Raw genomic sequence first — 19,686 nt, 5'->3', positions numbered from 1 at the left:
TTTTTTTTTTTTTTTTTTTTTTAATATTTTTTTTTTGCTTATCTGGATTTTCAAGATCCTGGTAATCTTCTAGAAATGAAACTTTCCATCTTTATTACATAGAAAGAAGAAGAAGCTTCTGGGTTTTTTGTTTTGGTTTTTTAGGTTTTTTTTTTAATAAAGAACAAGTTTTTATTTGGGGTTTCTTTATCTAATCCATTTCCATTTGAATCGCTTGATCAAGAAGTGTTATCGCAGCTTTCTTTTTTTCTTACCCTTTTAGGGTTTCCCTTTACCCCTTTTCATTTTCAATTATTTGGGGTCGAAAAATGTTCTTTTTTTTGTTTTAGATGAAGTATTAGATTCTGTTGGTATTCAAGTTTACTTGTTTTGGCTATCCTGGTTAGTGGAGTTATTAGTTTAGCAGAAAGGTTGGTAGATAGATATTGGATTTGAAAAAAAGGTGAAATTTTTTAGTTTTTTTAGTGGGTTAAACCAAGTAGTGGTGTATGGGAGAACATGAGGGATGGGCAGAGCCAAGTGGGCTATTGCCGAACGGGCTATTGCCCAATGCAGAACCAATGATCCGAGTCCTTGACTCGGAAAGATGGTCGAGAGCTGAGGAAAGGACTGATGAGTTAATTGTCTGTATTCAGCCTAATCGGCCATCTGAGGAGAGGAGAAATGCTGTTGCTGATTACGTCCAGCGGCTCATTATGAAATGCTTCCCTTGTCAGGTTATCTTGAAATTTTGTATTGGTGGTTGTGTTGCTGTATTCTTGATAACAATAGCTGTTTAGAAGTTTCATATGCAATATTTGGCTGATCATTGTGATATGACCTAGATTTCTCAAGAAATGTAAAAAATTGAATTCTCAATGACTTTTGTGCTTCAGTATACATTGGTTGAGACTATGCCAAGATAAAACTGTTTTAACTTTTGTAATGACTTAATATCTTGTTCAAATTATAGAGCGGATTGGTCTGCTTTGCTTAGCAAATTATGCTGTCTGAAACTGGTAGAGTAAATAAGCGTTATGTTAAGTGTTAACTGGGAGAGTAAATACAGGATTTCAGTGGATTTGGGGATGTTTCGTTTTTCCTTTTTCATTTATCTGAAGAGTTAAGGAAGTTGAATAGATATAAGAATAATAGCTCATTGATGAAGCTGAATGAGTTCTGAAGTGGGAGATGGAAATGTATGTAGTGGAGGTGGTTGAAAAGAAGTGCTAAGAGGACTGCTGGTTTGGAGTGGTTAAAGATGTAGCAATGCAATAAAAAACATGGAATAATCATTAACGATTGACAGAGTATAGCATGACAAACATAGTTGTATCTCATTGATGAAGGAAAGTGATTATCTTTATGGTGATAAAGTGAATCTTTAGCATTAGTGTTTATGATGCAGTTGACTGTCAATTCATTCTGGTTGTACGCTTTCCTTGTAAAAGAAAGTCTAAAGAGTTGCCATGCAGTACTTAGTCCTCTTACTTTTATTACTGAAAGGAAAGATAATATACAGGCATTCTGTTGTGGCTTGCTATATGAGACTTTTTGCTGCTAATTTGTTTTTTTGATCACCTTACACTTTCCAGGTTTTCACTTTTGGTTCAGTACCCTTGAAGACTTACCTTCCTGATGGTGACATTGATTTAACTGCCTTCAGTAATAATCAAACTTTGAAAGATACATGGGCTTATCAGGTTAGGGATATGTTAGAGGAGGAGGAGAAAAATGAAAATGCTGAATTTCGTGTCAAGGAGGTTCAATACATTCAAGCTGAAGTATGTCTTCTACACAACCTCCGTTTAATTTAGAATTTGCATTTAATGTGCTTTTAGTTTTGTTGCCGAGGATCTATTGGAAACAACCTCTCTACCTTCACAATATAGGGCAAGGCTGCATACACCCCACCTTCCCTAGACCCCACTTGTAGGATTACACTAGGTATGTTGTTGTTGTTCTGCTCTTAGTTTTCTTGCATCAGTGCATAGTAGGATAAAACAGGTGATGTATATAGGGTTTCTTTTCTGCAGTGATCGGAATTACATCATGGTGACAGAGTTAAAGTGTGTTAGAGACCTCTGTTCAGGTTTCGTCCAATTTTGAGAACAATAGATGGGTGAAAATAGTTTCTTTTGTTGTTTATATTGGACCTGAATGGTATCTGCATTCTTTGGGCCTTAAAGGAATATCATAAAGAAAATGAAGTCTACCATGATATCTATATATTCTCATTTTCTTCTGACCTTTGAGAATAAAAGCTAATGTCATGCTGAAAGAATTCCTTTTTCTCTTATCAATTTGTTAACAGAAAGTCAAAGAATTGATTGCATTGTTCATATATCGTTCTTTCACGTGATGATTTGTTATCATGGTAAACTTACCATTCATCAAGATCCTAGGTCACACTATGAAGGTTTGGGAGAGGGGGGTGGAGTTGAGGGTGAGGAAGATCATGACTATTTCTGAGAACCAATTCGGATTTATGCCTGGTTGCTCGACCACAGTAGCCATTCATCTCGTAAGGAGACTGGTGGAGCAGTATAAGGAGAGGAAAGACTTACATGGTGTTCATCGCCCTAGAAAAGGTTTATGACAAAGTCCCTAGGGAGGTTCTATGGAGGTGCTTGGAGGGAGAGGGAGAGGGAGAGGTAGACGAAATAAGTATTGAGGAGAAGTGATTAGACAGTACATGACACAGTTGCAGCTAACTGATGACATGACCTTAGATAGGAAGGTGTGAAGGACACGAATAAAGGTAGAAAGTTAGTAGGTAGGAGTGCATCCATACTAGTAGGTAGGAGTGCATTGTCTTGTTGCCCTTACTAGTAGTTGTAGTATTACACTTGTAGTTTCTTGTTCTTCGATTCATGTTAATATTTGTTGTTTCGTGTAGTTAAATTATATTATTATTTAGTTGTAGTACTATCTGCTAGTATCTGTTGTTTTTATTACCATCTATTGTCTCTTGTACTTCCATTATGCCTTTTTCTAGACCGTTTTTGTTTTATGCTGAGGGTCTATCGGAGACAACCTCTCTACTTCACCTCTGAGCAAAGGCAAGGTCTGCGTACACTCTACCCTCCCCAAACCCCACTTGATTTTTTCAATAAAAAAATCCTTCTCAATTTTAATTATTAATAATAATTATAACAACAATTATGAGTATATGTAAACCCCCAAGATAAATTTGTGGGACTACACTAGGTATGTTGTTGTACCATTCATCGAGAAATATGCATTGGTCAAATGTCTTGTCTGTGACTCTCTTTAGATCTCATATGTTAAGAGTTGTAAATTTAGTGAAACATTTCACTCTTGCATTTTTTAAGACTCATCTGTGCTGCCTGATTGCTAATTAGCATGGCATATGTATCGCTTGATTGAGGTTTTCAGTATCAAGAGCAGGAAATTGAGAACTTGTATTCCTTCATCGGCTTAGTTCATTGCTTTAAGAATGATGAGAGATGACTCAGAAAAAAGAATGATGAAAGATCTCAGTTGTGATGCTGTTATAGTGTTATTTATGTAAGCATTGGTGTAAGGGCGTCTTATTTACCCCCTTGTTCTGTTTGTTAGTCTGTCTGTTTGTCTAGCACTGTCAATGGGATCTTCTTGAGCTAGCTGGAGGGCTTCTGTATCCTGCAGTTACTGTATCCTACTGGTGTGGATCTTTCCAATTGGTGTCTTTGAGTGTAATTTAGTTTTTCACTGATGTAAGCTTCATATTTTTGGTAACACCTGGCACTATATATGCTATTTCTTGCGCCTTGGGGACTTTCTCATGGAAATGGCATAGGTTTCTGTGATGTTTTTGCAAGTTTTGAGTTATTTCCCTCAATCTACACTTTTACCTGTCGAGGATTTATCAGAAACAACCTCTACCCCAGAAAAGTAGGGGTAAGGTCTGCATACATCCTACCCTCCCAGACCCTTGTGGGATTACACTGGATAAGTAGTTGTACTTAACACTTTTACCGGGGATTGCGCTTGGTTAATGAGTATATTATAGTGTTAAGGAAGAGGCTTTTTTTATTTGAGTTATTGAAATGTCATTTGGATTAGTAGCTAATATTTTAACATGAACAATCAATCATTTATTTATATTGTTGTCCTTATTATGATACTTAGAGTAGCCAATTGCTGCTTAAGTTTGGTTGTTATACTTCACATTTCTTCATTTGTATTCCTTTGCACCATAACCGTTTATATTCTTTATTTTTGTTTGGACTCACCTTTCATTGTTCTCTTCCCCTTTTCTATTGCAGGTGAAGTTAATAAAATGTTTAGTTGAAAATATAGTGGTTGACATATCTTTCAATCAGCTAGGGGGTTTGTGTACCCTTTGCTTCCTTGAGGAGGTATGTAGTTTCTTCTTACGTTGTTAAAAACCTGATATTTGATTCATAACATTAATATACCATTTTATTTTCAGTTTCCAAAAAAAAGAAAAGGAAATGAAATCTTTACGTTGTTCATCTTTTGCAGGTCGATCATCTGATAAACCAGAATCATTTATTTAAGCGCAGCATTATTTTGATTAAGGCATGGTGTTATTACGAGAGCCGTTTACTGGGTGCTCATCACGGTCTTATTTCAACTTATGCTTTGGAGACCTTAGTTCTTTACATATTTCACATGTTCAACAATTCGTTTGCTGGGCCGCTTGAGGTTACTAAGTTTTAACTTTTGCTTTTTTCTCTTTCTGTTTTCTTTTATTTTGAGGTGTTCTTAGTGCTGCATTCATCATCTGTAAACTTTATGGTTTTGTATTTATTACTTCATTCTCAAAAAATGTTTTGTATTTATACTTGCAGGTTCTGTATCGCTTCTTGGAGTTCTTCAGCAACTTTGACTGGGACAACTTTTGTGTTAGCTTGTGGGGACCTGTGCCAATTAGTTCGCTTCCTGATGTCACTGGTAAAGATATGCAGAAGAGTCACTTTTAGTTCAGTTTCTCTACTTTGTTGTGAGTTTATTTGTTAGCTTAAGTGTAGTTGGAACATGCAGCGGAACCTCCTCGAAAGGATAGTGGCGAATTACTCCTCAGCAAATTGTTTCTTGACGCCTGTAGCTCTGTATATGCTGTTTTCCCTGCTGGCCAGGAAAACCAAGGACAACCATTTATGTCTAAGCATTTTAATGTGATTGATCCTTTACGAGTAAACAACAACCTTGGCCGCAGTGTGAGTAAAGGTACTCAAGCTTTGAAAGTTTTTAATGACATCCCTTGTTGTTCAAAGTAGTTTCCATAGTTATATTTTTATTTAGGCATGTCACCTATGGGGTCTTAGCTTGTGAAGATTTACTTGAATTTAGTTGCAATTCAGTTTTTCTCTTGATTTCACTTTTCTTGGTTTATAAAAGCTCATTTCTATCAAACCAATCCAAAAGAATAATAATCTATTTGTCTTTGGTGTATTTAATTGGAAGGTTTGCAAGCAGGGCATTGTACGGGGTTCCTTTCTCTTTCAATCTGATGTTAGTGAAATCTATGTTCTGTGGTCAGTTGTAGATATTTATATTTATGTATTGTTCTTTTTGCTGTTTACTCCTGTCAGTTTTGGTTACTGATGAATAGCTAAGAGATGCATTGAGAAGCTTCTTTATTTTTGTTTTGGGTGGGGTGGGGTGGGTTGGGTGTTGGAAATCAATTTTCTTTCACTCCCTTTGTTACTCTCTTTTCAATGATTTTTGTTTAAATGTTTCATGCATCTATTGATACTATTTCCTTTTGAGTTTTTGTATGCTCCATGTTATGCAATGTAATTCTTTTGAACAAGATGTGAGTCTTGGGTAGTTTGAAGGTTTTTATTTTAAATTTCTGTGTAGATCCCTAGAAAAATGTTTGCTAGTGCCTTTGAAGAGCAAAGAGTTAAAATTTTATTTCTTTTGCCTTATCTATTGCTTGTTGTCTTAGGCAAACTTCTATTGACTAATTATGACACTATTCACTTAATTCTAAAAGACCCAGTTGTATGGTTCTTAGTACTTTGCACCGAAATGGGGTTTTGGCATGAATTCTTTTGCTGCTTCATGTGGATATGATTTGTGTTGTTGACAGGTAACTTCTATAGGATACGGAGTGCATTTGGATTTGGTGCCAAACGACTGGCAAGATTACTGGACTGCCCCGAAGAAAATGTCATTCATGAAGTAAATCAGTTCTTTATGAATACATGGGACAGGCATGGCAGTGGTCAAAGGCCGGATGCACCTGGGGATGAGTTGTGCCCGAGATTGGCATCACTCGATGACCTACCTGACTCCGAGTACTTGAGGGTCAACTCTGGTGAGAAAAAGGTGAATGAAAAATCTTCTGGTCATGATGTTGAGGTGGAAGGAACTGGATCACGGATTGTTTCCTCTCAACATGGTAATCATTTAGCTGGAAGCTTCTCTAGAATGAATGATTCAGCTCAATCATCTTATACTGAGAGCCAAAAGAGTTATGAAAATTTGAGCACCTCAAGGGGATCTGATCAAATGAAAAAGGAGGTCACTTCCTCTCAGGTTGTACGCTCTGAGAAAAGTCAGAGAAATTTGAGATCTGATCAAACAGTGAATGACACACAGGGTAAGTTTGTTTTTTCTAGAACACGGTCTAGTCCTGAACTGACTGACACATATGGTGAAGTTACTTCTCAAGGAAAGCATGGCAATACTCCAGAGACTGCAAAAATGCAACCGACTCCATTGAGGCAGGATGGCAGGAACTGGAGGAAGAATCAAGGATCTGAAAATTTAGCAAGTCAGAGTGGTCGATCTCTAAACAATGATGCATCATCTATCAGACATTTTCCATCTCATCAAAGTCTTGATGCCGTCGCTGACTCCAACAGTAGATCAAATAGCTTTAACCAAGATGCAGGTTTAGATGCTCCGAATGAAGAGTTTTCATTCACTGGTGGTACACAGGGGATGCATCAGGATGAGCAAGATCTTGTGAACCTGATGGCATCGACTTCACTCCATAGTTTTAATGGACAAGTTCATTTGCCATTTAATTGGGCTTCAGCCCAACTGCCTTTCCCTATCTCACCTTCCGTTCTGGCTTCAATGGGATATAATCAACGAAATTTTCCGGGATTAGTTTCAGCTAATTTTCCTGTTGATCCTGCATTTTCCAATATGCAATTTCCTCATGGTATGATTTCGCCCCACTTAAATCATTACATCCCAGGTCTCGGGTTGAGTCCATCTTCTGAAGATACAATTGACCGGAATAGTGAAAACTTTAGTTCTATGGATATGAACTCAGGTGAGGTGATCAAAGACATCTGGCATGAGCCAGATGCAGGCTCCACCGTTGAATTTGACGCAGAAAATGGAAATTATGAAGCACCTCAATGTGATGATAAGCCACATGCAGTCCAGTCAGGTTTTGATTTTGTTCCTTCCTCTTGGGTGAGTAGGTCTAGTACTAGAGCTCAGCAGAAGCATACAAAGGAAAAACGTGGGCCAACCAAGGAAGAACATTCTGATGATATTCACTTTCAGGATAACAGAATGAGGGATGTTTATGCTGAAGAAAGATTGGCAAGTTCAAGGTTCTCAACCACTGCTCACAGTAGTTCTGTGAGAAGCAAAACCTCTTCTGAGAGTTCTTGGGATGGTTCTTCTAAAAGTACAAAGTCAACAAGGGGAAGACAGGGAAATAAAACAGGTGCTGCAGAGCCAACTACTGGTTATGGAAAAGGTAAGATGATGTCTGACCATATCTCTAACCATGCTGAGGAGGATGATCAGGATTGGAACTCAGTGTCAACCCTGGGTACTGAAATGGCTGAGGGAAGCCAAGTACCTCAATCTATTATTTCCATGCACATTGCAAGGCATCATCTGCCTGAATACGAAGGTGCTCAGACAAGTGGATCCGACTCAATAATGCCCATTGCACCAATGCTCATAGGGCCTGGTTCTCGGCAAAGAATGACTGATAATTCTGGGTTTTTTGCATTTTATCCCACCGGACCACCAGTTCCCTTTCTTACAATGCTCCCAGTATATCCTGATGCATCAACCAGCCACTTTGGAAGAGAAGAATGCTTTGATAATCGTGATTTAGGCCACAACCTTGATCTGTCTGAGGGTCTTGATCACACTGAAAATGTGAATACTTCCCATGCTATTAGAGGAGCTACTTCCATAGAAGCATCTGGTGGACACAAGTCTGATATACTTAACAGTGACTTTGCTAGTCATTGGCAAAATTTACAATATGGACGGTTTTGCCAAAATCCAAGGCAACCTGGGCCTCTTGTTTATCCTTCTCCTGTTATGGTACCACCTGCATACTTACAGGGTCGTTTCCCATGGGATGGTCCTGGAAGACCGTCGTCAGCCAACATGAACCTTTTTACTCAGCTGATGAACTATGGTCCTCGTGTATTACCCATTTCACCGCTACAGTCTGTTTCAAATAGACCTCCCAATATGTTTCAACATTATGTGGATGACATACCGAGATATCGTAGCGGGACAGGAACATATTTGCCAAATCCAGTAAGAAAGTTGCTAAAAAAATACCTATTTATGATTGATATTGTTCTATTCCTTGGTATGTTTGATCCTATAAGTGTGGTTGGAGAGAGGTACATGCTATATTATTATATGAAATGCATGCAGAATACTTGCACATTTTTGTCTTCACTTGTCTATTAGCCTTTTTTCTTCTTCAGATCCCCAAGAGTGACTATTGGATCAATTAAAGCATCTCAATGTTTCACTAGTTGCTTTTCAAACAATAATTTTACATTACTACAAAGAGATGCTTATATTACTGGTGGGATTTGGATATTATGCTTGTCCTGAGTTTACTTAATTTTTTTAAAAAAGAGCCATGCTTGTTCCGAGTATTAAGACAGTATTTTTTTGTAAGTGGAAAGCCTCACTCCGCTTTGCTTTATCACGTCTTTCAATTGATGCTGAGGGGTTCAATGAGCATTTGCCAACTCTATGTCCATGAAGCTCAGATACATCACCCTGGTCTGGTCTTCCAGTTGGTGAAACTAGATTTCCTGTCTATTCACAGTGCTTACTCTTGTGTTTTGCCGTATAAAATCATGTTTACTTAGATGTATGGTACTGTCATTTCTAGTGGATATTTTACCTTTTGCGATTTGACTGTTTCTTCAGAAGGCTTCAGTCAGGGATCGACATGCTCCTGGTACAAGAAGGGGGAGTTACAACCATGACAGAAACGATAATTATGGTGACAGAGAGGGGAACTGGAATGCTAATTCAAAATCCCGTACTGGTGGTCGCAACTACAACCGCAGCCAATCTGAGAAAGTAAACTCAAGATTGGATCGTCCAGTGTCCAGTGAGAGCCGAACTGACAGGTCATGGAGCTCCTCTCATAGACACGACTCCTTCCCTTCATATCAGTCCCAAAATGGTCCATTGCATGCAAACTCAAGCCCAAGTGTCCCTCCCAATATGGTGTATGGCATGTATCCTTTATCATCAATGAACCCTAGTGCAGCGTCTTCAAATGGACCTGGTGGCCCTCCAGTTGTAATGTTCTATCCATACGACCATAATTCTACTTATAATAATTCACATGGAGAACAGCTTGAGTTTGGGTCTATGGGTCCAGTAGGCTTCTCAGGTACAAATGAACAAGCCCAGCCAGGTGATGGAAGTCGACCAAAGGGAGCAATTGAAGAACAGAGATTTCATGCAGTCTCTGGGCAACGGTCTTCCCCTGATCAACCATCTTCACCTCATTATCAACGGTAATATTTTAGTTGGTTCTAAAGATACATCAAACTTGTTATTTGGAGAAGTTCATTAGAATCAATAGTATTTTACTTGTGTTTAGCTGATTTTTTTGCTTGTTATATTTATGTCAAGTCTGCTTCCATGCGTGCCTTGACATCTAGTTTCTCTACCTTGGTTTTCTGGGATCATTGACTATGAGAAGTTTTGGCAAAGATGCCTATGATGAACATAGTATCAGTAGGTGCTGCCAACAAGACACTTAACAATTGCAGTTTGAACACAGAATAGAAGCTGAAGCACTTATGAAATACTTGTTTGAGATTCATTATAATAAAACTTGTTTTGGTTTGTTCAAATGGTAGATTAATGGAGAAGACCTCACTCTTGGGTTTAGTAGCCATGGAAAGTAAAGTTAAATCTCGGAGATTGTATATATTTCCTCTGTATAGTTACTTTTATCTTTTTCAAAGACCCATATATGAATTAGATCAAATAAATGAAGGCTGTAGGGAGTACGTTGTATTTCTAGTGTAGAATGATGCTCTGGCTAATAGGAGTACTTTTAATTCACTGCCTATTTCTTTATTCTTTAAGTTTGTCAATGCATCACACATCTCAGCAGTTGAGGATTTAATTTTCTCGAAAAAAGTGTCATTTGAAATTCATCCCTTGAATATTATTAAGCAGAAAGAAGACTGAGAAGTGGTGATGCACGAAACAGTGGCGAGGCCTGGCGTCTTACTCATCATTCTTATCCTCATGTTGGAATTGGGCTTTTGCGCACTAGCTTTTCAATCTTTGCTAGTAAATTGAGGCCTGGTGTCTTACTCACATCTTGATGCCTATATTCAACGGAAGATGTGAAGTCATGATTTAGCGGAAGCTGCCATCCTCAACGACGTCAAAGGTGAAATGTCATGTAGATTATTGACATATTGTAACCTCAGTGAATTTAGGTGTTCAACTTGTTATATTAGTTTTACCATTGGAAATCATTTCCCAGGGAATGTACAAGAATTTTGTTTTACAGATGACCCTGTAGTAGCTTTTGTTCACTCAGGATTTCAACAGTGTAGTGGTATATGATTACCATGGTGAATTTAATAGACAAAAGATTAGAATTCATTTCAATCATAATTTCTCTTTTGTGATAAGTACTCAGAGTTGAAGTACTATTTACAGTTGATACTACACCAGGAGGTTTCCTTTGATACCTGCAATGCCTTTGTTAATATTTTTTTGAAAAAAAATATCACATTTACGAAGGGTGTGGCTCAGTGGTCAATGAAGTGAGAGAAGAACGTGAGCTCTCATGTTAAAATCTCACAGAGACAAAACCACTAGGTAATGCTTTATCGTCATGTTTAAGGCTCGAACTGAGTAGTAAACCTATTTATGAAGTCTTTATTGAAAAGCTTCTAGAGCTACTCTTTTAGGCCAGTTTCTCATGTAAAAATGTGAAGTTTGATATTAATATTTTTCAAATCTAAGTTCTATAAATTTTTATTCAATTTTGGTAATTCTTTTGTTTTATTAAAATTTGGGTAGTAAATTTCAAAGAGGAAAGAGAAAAGTTTTGATGGAGAATAAGAAAATGTTAGATTAAAAGTGCACTGAACTTGTAAGAGAACTTGGCCGAATGGTCGATTTAAATAGTAATTGGAATTTAGATTATTTTAGATAAAGAATTATTTTTCCGTGAAGATTATCAATGCAAATTTCAAGCTCTGATATCATATGTAAATTTAATTTAAACGTACAAAAAATGTATTTGAAGTGGAAGACATAATCACATATAAAAGAGCGAAAGTGTATGTTGAAAATTGTTGGCATCCTTACTCTACTCTAGTGTTACATTATCATAGTTATCAGTAATGACGAAAATGTAAAGAATATGTGGTAACCCTAATGATTGAAGAAAGAATGGATCAATTTATAAAAATTGATGAAATTCACTTCAATGTATCAACCAACTAAATTATCTAACCAACAAAATTTATTATTCATTAAATATTAGTTATAAGTTTTATATTAAGCGGACAATACATAAAATAATAAAAAGTCTACTAAAAGAATATTTGCCATATTTTTTTTACTTTATTAAGTTGATTTTATGGTTCATCCTACTTCAAGATATTGCTAGATGTTTTTTCGAATTCTTAGCTCAAACATAAATATATATGATCATAACTAGAAATTAGATACTCTCTCCATTTTAAAATACTCTATTCGTATTATATTACTTGACCTCTATTGATTTGATATACTTTTTAAGAACATTTTTTATTAGAGACATGTATTTACAAAACTAACTTTATTAATGATATTTTAGACCTCTAAATTTGATTACTTACTTTATCTAGTTATTTAATATTAAGAGCACGTTTGGATTAACTTAAAACAAGTAGCTTTTAAGTCAAAAAATAAAAAATCAAACTTAAACGACTTTATAGTCAAAAAATTAAAAAGTAGGGGAGTCTTACTTTTTTTTTTAAAAGTCATTTAAAACTTATTTTAAGTTATTTTTAATCTTGTCAAACACAACAAAAACTAAAAATAACTTAAAAGTAGGTTTGGCCAACTTTTAAGCCATTCCAAATAGGCTCGAGAAGTAGTATGAAAAAAAATTCTCTTAATTTGCTTAAATATACAAGTAAAATGAGACATATATATATATATATATATATATATTATATTGTTTTAATTAAAGTTTTCTGGTTTTTCGTTTTGAGTTCAAAAGATTCTTATTTTTTCATCAAAAGGAAGTGTTCGCTGATGGAGTGAGGTTGGTTGGAAGATGAATAGCTTGAGTGATCTGAGACATATGCAGTGGTGGACGAGGACCTCCTATGTCCTGAAACCAGCCTAGGAAAGATAATCAGATTAACATCTGGGCATCACCCTAGTGTTGGCTCAGACTTTGCACTTTCTGGAGAAAGTGTCAAGGACGACAAGGAGATGAATCTGTAAATTAAGGCTTCAAACCATGATTTCAGTTTCAAATTTGTAGAGGAGTTTTGTCCTTGTGTATGGTGTTGCATAATTTTACAATCCTAAGCTTGTATTGATGATTGAGCTCGTGGGAGCTGTGGAGAATACCTTTCCTTTTCTATGAGCTCAACGAGCTTGTTGTGCCACTACAAGCTCGTCAGATTGGCTATTAACAATTTTGAAATTTGATGTCTAACATGTGCTAAAAGATAGATGTATTGAGATCTTCAAATCACTCCTTTTTTTTCGACAATGGAACCTTAGCCCATTATATGCTATGTTTCCTAAATAAACCATATGACATTGTGGCATGACCAAGGCTTTTGATGCCTGCTTTATTCCTAGCCTTTAAGGTCATACGAGTGCAAATTTCTATTACATATTTTCTGAATTTTTCCTCCTTACATATATATTTTGCCAGTTTTTTTTTTTTTTGAAGCTTTGATCCAAGTCTTAGAGTTTAAAAGCTATTTGTTACAATTGTCTGTGGATTCACCATGTTTTTCTTATCCCACTTAAGTGCGGTATGTCCCAATTATTGGTGTGGTCTATACTTGCTTATCTAATCCACTTATATAATATGATTTGAGTTTGTGAGACGATTGTTGTGTTGTTGTCAAAATAATCGACTAATTGTGGGTAATGGACTCAAAGGGTTAGATTTGCAGCTGGCTATGAGCCCTTGCATTTTAACCTTTATTGTGTCAAAGGGACTCCTATGACTACTGGGGAAGACCATTCTAAGTAGATATCAGTGCCAACATGTTGGTTGTGCTACCAAGGTTATTTTCTATTCATGAAAGTATGGATTCATGTTTGGTGGGTAGAGTTACCCGGTACTTGTGCTGGTGGGAGGTAACATCCAGGTGGAATTAGTTGAGGTGTGTCTAAGTTGGACCCTGACACCACCGAAAAAAAGAAGAAAGAAGTATGGTCTTCTGTATAGTTAATGAATTTGCTGATGGCAGATATATAGCATTTATTATATCTTGGACACTTCTAGCCTATGTGAAGTCTAACTGTACTTCATTAGAATAACAAGTTTGACCTCCCAAGGGAATCTAGTTTTGGGCTTGTTACTTGGATTTCATTTTGTCAGTTTGATATATACTAACTGAAATTTCCATGCCCTGGATATATAATTGACTGGGACATCTGATGGAATGAATGTATAAACCAATAAAAATAAGACTTGTATTCAATCTATCACATGTATGAATTATGGAACATGTATATAGATTTACTTCTCTGACAGTATTTGAGAAGATCTATTTATTCCTCCAAAAAAGAATGACACCATTAATATTTAGGAAGTTCTAACAAATTTTTTCTGACAACCGACCATCTTTCCAAAGTTCAAACATCTTTTTAGGTGTTTTACTTATGGAATATTGTGGTTGATTACTTTCTCCTCATCCAATCAAATCTAATGTTAATATTATGTTGTCCAAACATTCAGTTATTCCATGGTATTTGGCTTATTTTCTAGTTTCTCTGATGTTACATGCATATTGCTTATTCAGTGTAAGCATTCATTGAATCTTCGGATGGTTCAAAATTGGGAAGCATAGATATAAGCTGTGAGTCTGTCTGTCACTTCCTTTTGTGGATCCTATTGAAGGATAGTTTTTGTTGATATTCTAATCTCCATAAGCCAGTTTGTAAACAACTCCTACTTTGTTCCAAAAAATCATTGGATGGGATTGAAGGCCTTGTATAGTTCATGAACACGTACAGACTACAGTCCATGAATACTACATACCAAACTAGTTTTTGTTGTTTCCTCTTTTTCCCGTTTTGTACTAGTGGAGAAAGAGTACCTTGATTCCAATTTTTATTAAAATAAAGGTGATATTCAATGTTTTGCAAACTATTATGGCATTAAATTTACGAGACATATGATGAAACTCTGAGAAAGAGTGATAGAGCATAGACTTGGGGACACCACAAGAGTAATAGATAACCAGTTTGGGTGTATGCCCAGTAGAGCTACATTTTTGTGGAGGAGATTAATGGAAGTTTATCGTAGACAAAATTTGCACATGGTGTTCATTGACCTAGAAAAATTATATGATAAGAGTACAAAGAAAGGTTCTTTGGTGGGTGTCGTCGTGCCGGAGAAGAAAGGAATTCCTATTATATATATATAAAAGTCATAAAAGACATGTATGAAAGAGTCTTCACTAGCCTGAGAACTATAGTAGGGAATGCGAAGGAGTTCTTGTAATTATGGATTTACACCAGGGATTGTCATTGAGCCCATACTTGTTTACACTAGCTACGGATGAGCTATCCAACATAATACAAGATGAGGTCTAACCAACATGATACAAGATGAGGTCACTTAACTCATGTACCATCCCTTCCCCTTGCCCCCTGGACATGATCCTATTCGACCACCGTTCACCAAAGCCACCAAAGGAGATGTAAATTAAACAAGATGTAAGCAAAATAAGAATCTACTAAAACTATTGAATCAAGCGGAGAGTCTAGGACTAATTAACTATAATAAGAACAGAAGAAAAGCAAGAAATACTATACAGAATGAACAGAAGCAACTAGCTCTAGAATATGGGTACACCCAAAATACTAACACCAGAGAAACCACAAGAACTATGAAATATATGGCACTATGGATCAAGAAACGAAGAGTCAGAGGGCAGAGTTAAACCAAGAGCAAAGTGAACAAGAGATAGAGATGTGCAATATTACACAATTAACAATGAAAGATAGATCTGAAGACAATATAGGGAACCAATCTGAAAACTAGATCTGAAATATAACTCTAGATATGCATATAGCAATGAAAACAAATCTGAAATCCAAAAACTGAAGGCAACCTGATGTGAACCTGGAATAATTTGGGAAGATAGAACCTGGAACTTGAAGAGGAGATAGGAGGTACTTCATCGGAGCACTGGTGGAGGTAAGCGGTCCGTGTTCTGCTGCTGCCCTTGAAACTTGAGACCCAACCCAGAATTATGGAGAAAGAAAACTCTAGAGTCGCTGGAGTAGATGTGCTTTGCCGGAGCAGTGGCAGTGATGGACGAGCTGCGGTGGTGACAAAAAACCCTAGAGTCAGGGTCCAAGAAAGTGAAAGAGAAATAGTCAGAGGGAGTTTTGGCGCCGGTGAAGAAGATGGCCGATGAGTGGTTAGTGCGGCAGCGAGATTTCACCGGAGAAGAAAGATTGTAACGCTGTCCAAGCAAGTTCTTGAATGAGATGAATTCTTGCACCCAAAGATGAAGGGGGCACGTTTTCATGTTATTGCTAATTCAAACGTCATTAGCTTCAAGCAATAAAGGAACAAGGTTAAGAAGATAGGAAATTTGTGTTTTTTTTCCATGCAGGCAATTTTCTGGGTGAATGAAATGACAGATGAAGATATTACAAATAGAATCAGAATTGAATAGTTGAAACAAAACAGTGTTGCTGGGTGTTATATGATAGAGAGATGCCTACCAAAGTGAAAGGTAAGTTTTTTAGAATAGTTATAAAACCAACAATTCTTTATGAGAGTGATTCTTGGGTCGTGAAAGTTAAACACATTTACAAGAAGCATGTTGAAGAAATACAGATGCTAAGATGAATTTGTGGTCATACTAAATTAGACAAGATTAGAAATGATAATATTACTAGACTGTTTAAGTAGCACACATCGAGGGGAAAATGTCCGAAGGTTTCTTGAAATAATTTGTTCATGTCATGCGTTGATCTGCAGTGTAATGCACCGGTCTATAGGTGTGCAACCATTGTGAGGGTAAGTGTTAAAAGAGGAGGAAAATGCATTGAAGGACCTAAAATCTTTGGGAACCCATGCAGACATAGCGAAGTGGGGCACAGTGGATAAATAAATCTAGATAGTCGATGCCTGTTCTTTTGAGGCGAGGGTTTATCAGAACAACCTCTCTACCCCACAAATGTAGGGGTAAAGTCTACATACATCCTACTCTCCTCACACCTCACTTGTGGGACTACACGGGTTATGTTATTGTTGTAGTCAATGCCTATTAGTTGAAAATATGTTTTAGACAAGTTAGCACTTTTACTGCCCTATACTTTATAGTAGTGGTTTAGCATTTCAAAGATTTGTAGGTTCAAAAAATTATGGAGAACTTCTATTACTTTTTATTTGTATTTGCATAATATTGGCATGACATGAGTTTAAATGGATAACATGATCAATGAGGATTCATTTAGCAAACCCCAACTTTTTTGGGACTAAGGTGTATTAATTGTTGTTGTTCGTAGATTCTTTAATGCTTTTTTGTAGATCAGTGTGTTCCCTGAGGAACCTCATTATTATGCATTATCTTAGTTGGCAATTGACCTATAATTATCCTACGTGTTTTCCTTGGACTCTGCTACAAAATGTTAAAAAAATTCTGTTGTGAAGTTAATTTTCAATTGCATTATTGAATTACAGTGAACTATTTCCACTATTGTCAGGATGCGGCTGACTAGTTTAGTGAGATGGTTGTTGAATCCATAAAGGAAAAATGTCAAAGAACTAATGACATGTACATAAACTCTTTTATTTACTGTGAGATACAGACCTCTATAATTAAAATGCAAGCTATGTTTATTATTTAGGATTAAAGATGTTCTATTTCTCCAATTCTTGCAGTTCCTTGAAAAAACAACTGATTGTAGCAAGAGATACCAGGCGCGTAGACATATTATGTTATAGGCTTTCATTGAGCCAAAAAATTTCTTTTGGAGCCGAAAATTGCCCAAAGCTGTATGAAGTTCTTGATGAAGCAGTGAACAAGCTTGAAGCAGATGTTGGCCCTTTGACTGGTTTGCCTGTGAAGATGGCTAGAGGTATAGTGAACAGGCTCTCATTTGGCCCTGCTGTTCAGCAACTTTGCGGCTTGGCTGTTGAGTACATAGATGCCCTTCTCTCTGAGAGAGTGTCTGAAATGCCATCTAATGCTAAGGTCAAAGGTAATACTCATTCTAATTTGTGGTTTGTTTGTGCAGTACATAGATACTGTCCTTATCTTTTTATTGATTCTGTAGATTCCCCTTTCTCTTCATGTGTTATTGTGATGCCTTTATTGGTTTCTTTGTCTAAGCTTGGTACTCATTTGATTTAAGTCGAGTGAAGTAATCAGCATTTACATGGGCTATATTTTTTAGATTGCGAGGTGATAGAATCAAAGCTCGTCAGATTTGAGGATGTCTTTACCTCATCTGTGACCGTTGTTTTGAGTTCTGAAGGGTCATCTATGGAGAATGTTGTTGGTTACACTTTGTGGCATCGGAAAGCTGTTGAAACGGAATATCCAGTAGAACCAACTCGAACATTGTTTTCCCCAAACACTAGGTTTGTGCTCTCAGATCTGATGCCAGCTACAGATTATGTTCTCAAGATTATTTCCCTTGATAGCAAGAGAGAACTGGGAATGTTTGAAGTTCAATTCTGCACCAGTAAAGCTGGAAATGAACTATCTAATCTGAACATGAAAAGCTTAGAAGTTGAAAGAAGTCAAAGTCCACCAACAAATTGCAGCAACCTTTCTAATCCTTCTTCAGTGGAGGATGAAACTAATAACATCGTGCTATGCAGCAATGAGGATGAGAACAGAGGGGATAATTGTCTTTCTTGTTGTGATAACACTGATAAAGCAATTTCTACAGACTTGTGTTGCACCATGATCGCCTTTGCTAGTAAAAGTCATATAGGAAATGAAGGAGTAATGGTATCTTTAGGTGATGAGGAAGATAGCATTGTAAAAGTAACCTCCTTGCCAAATACTGATGCTGTAAATCTTGAGAACAAGCAGTGTTCAGATGTTCAAACAACAGAAGAGACGAGCACTGATAATGGGTCAAATGCACCTCTCCAGACTGCCTTAGAATTTACACCGTTTGTAGGTGGTGTGGAAGCTGGCTTACCTATTACGCCCTGCAAGATGGAGAATGTGAAGGGAAGTCTTGGGCGGAAAGGAAAATCAGAACATTGCAGCAAGGATCTCGATAATGGATCAGGGAAGGAGGATGGACCACAAGTTGGCTGTTCTTCGAAGAAGAGAGTTGGAGAATGGCATGAAGAATGTGCTGGTACTGGAGATAAGGATTTTGAGTATTACGTCAAAGTAGTTCGATGGTTAGAGTGTGGTGGACATATTGACAAGACATTCAGGCAGAAGTTCTTAACCTGGTATAGCTTAAGAGCTACACCACAAGATGTTAGGATTGTCAAGGCATTTGTTGATACCCTAATCGAAGATCCAGCATCACTTGCCGGGCAGCTGGTTGATACTTTCTCTGATGTTATTTCAAGCAAGAGAGCTTCTGTAGTTCCGGCAGGGTTTTGCCTAAAGCTTTGGCATTAAAGGATTCGGAATGTGGATCCTCTATCCTCTGCTTCATGATTTATAGTCGCTGCTTAACTGAACATAATTCTTTGATTCCCAAATTGTTCGATGTGATTGTTAGTCGATTCATATTTATGATGTAAACGATTAAACCATCTTGAATTTTATTTTTTTTCCTTATAGGTTGGTTCTACCCAATTCATCCACATTTCTCTCTGATGTTATGACATTGGAGTTGGAATGAAAGTGATATTGCTGTAAGATAATTTGAAATACAAAAATCTGATTCGATATTTACTTCTTTTTTTTTGTAGAAGAAATTTTTCTTGATTTGTTAAACCATGAACTTTTTTATACTCATCCTAAGTTGTACCTTTTAGTGTGGACGTCAAGAACTAGAATGTTTGGAAGAGAAATTGATAGCATTCAGTGACATATTTTGATTAAAGTTGATAGATTTCAATAGAAAATCAAGAAGATGTTTATCACATAAAAGGTTGTTTTGCGGGAAAATTATGCAAAATGTCAGCCTATTAACTTTATTTATCATCTTTTTAGCTCAATTTATAATAACCCAAAATAGATTATTCTCCGTAGTTAAACACATTTATTATGAGTAATTCCTAATTATATGATGTAATATAAGACAAGGTAATTTTTCCAA

General features: G+C 36.7%; 2 protein-coding genes across 3 annotated transcripts; both read left to right on the top strand.

Annotated features, from left to right (window-relative positions):
* The first annotated feature begins 11 nt into the window (after positions 1–11).
* Positions 12–10,862, top strand: LOC102604253 (uncharacterized). Of its 2 annotated transcripts, none has more exons than XM_006362082.2 (9): positions 12–716; positions 1,575–1,763; positions 4,251–4,343; positions 4,471–4,653; positions 4,800–4,902; positions 4,993–5,178; positions 6,047–8,487; positions 9,124–9,722; positions 10,396–10,862. In XM_006362082.2, the coding sequence occupies exons 1-9, from the start codon at positions 489–491 to the stop codon at positions 10,415–10,417; spliced, it is 4,044 nt and encodes a 1,347-aa protein (XP_006362144.1). In that variant the 5' UTR covers positions 12–488; the 3' UTR covers positions 10,418–10,862. The 2 variants fall into 2 exon arrangements, with proteins under 2 accessions (XP_006362144.1, XP_006362143.1); XM_006362081.2 differs by having other exon boundaries at positions 9,121–9,722.
* A 6,438-nt stretch (positions 10,863–17,300) lies between these two features.
* On the top strand, positions 17,301–19,323 carry LOC102605824 (VIN3-like protein 2). The gene is made up of 2 exons (XM_006362086.2): positions 17,301–17,646; positions 17,842–19,323. The coding sequence occupies exons 1-2, from the start codon at positions 17,301–17,303 to the stop codon at positions 19,038–19,040; spliced, it is 1,545 nt and encodes a 514-aa protein (XP_006362148.1). The 3' UTR covers positions 19,041–19,323.
* Positions 19,324–19,686: the final 363 nt, after the last annotated feature.

Source organism: Solanum tuberosum, unplaced genomic scaffold (assembly GCF_000226075.1).
Source record: "Solanum tuberosum cultivar DM 1-3 516 R44 unplaced genomic scaffold, SolTub_3.0 scf00382, whole genome shotgun sequence".
Lineage (NCBI taxonomy): Eukaryota > Viridiplantae > Streptophyta > Magnoliopsida > Solanales > Solanaceae > Solanum > Solanum tuberosum.
This window is presented reverse-complemented; position numbering and strand designations above follow the sequence as displayed.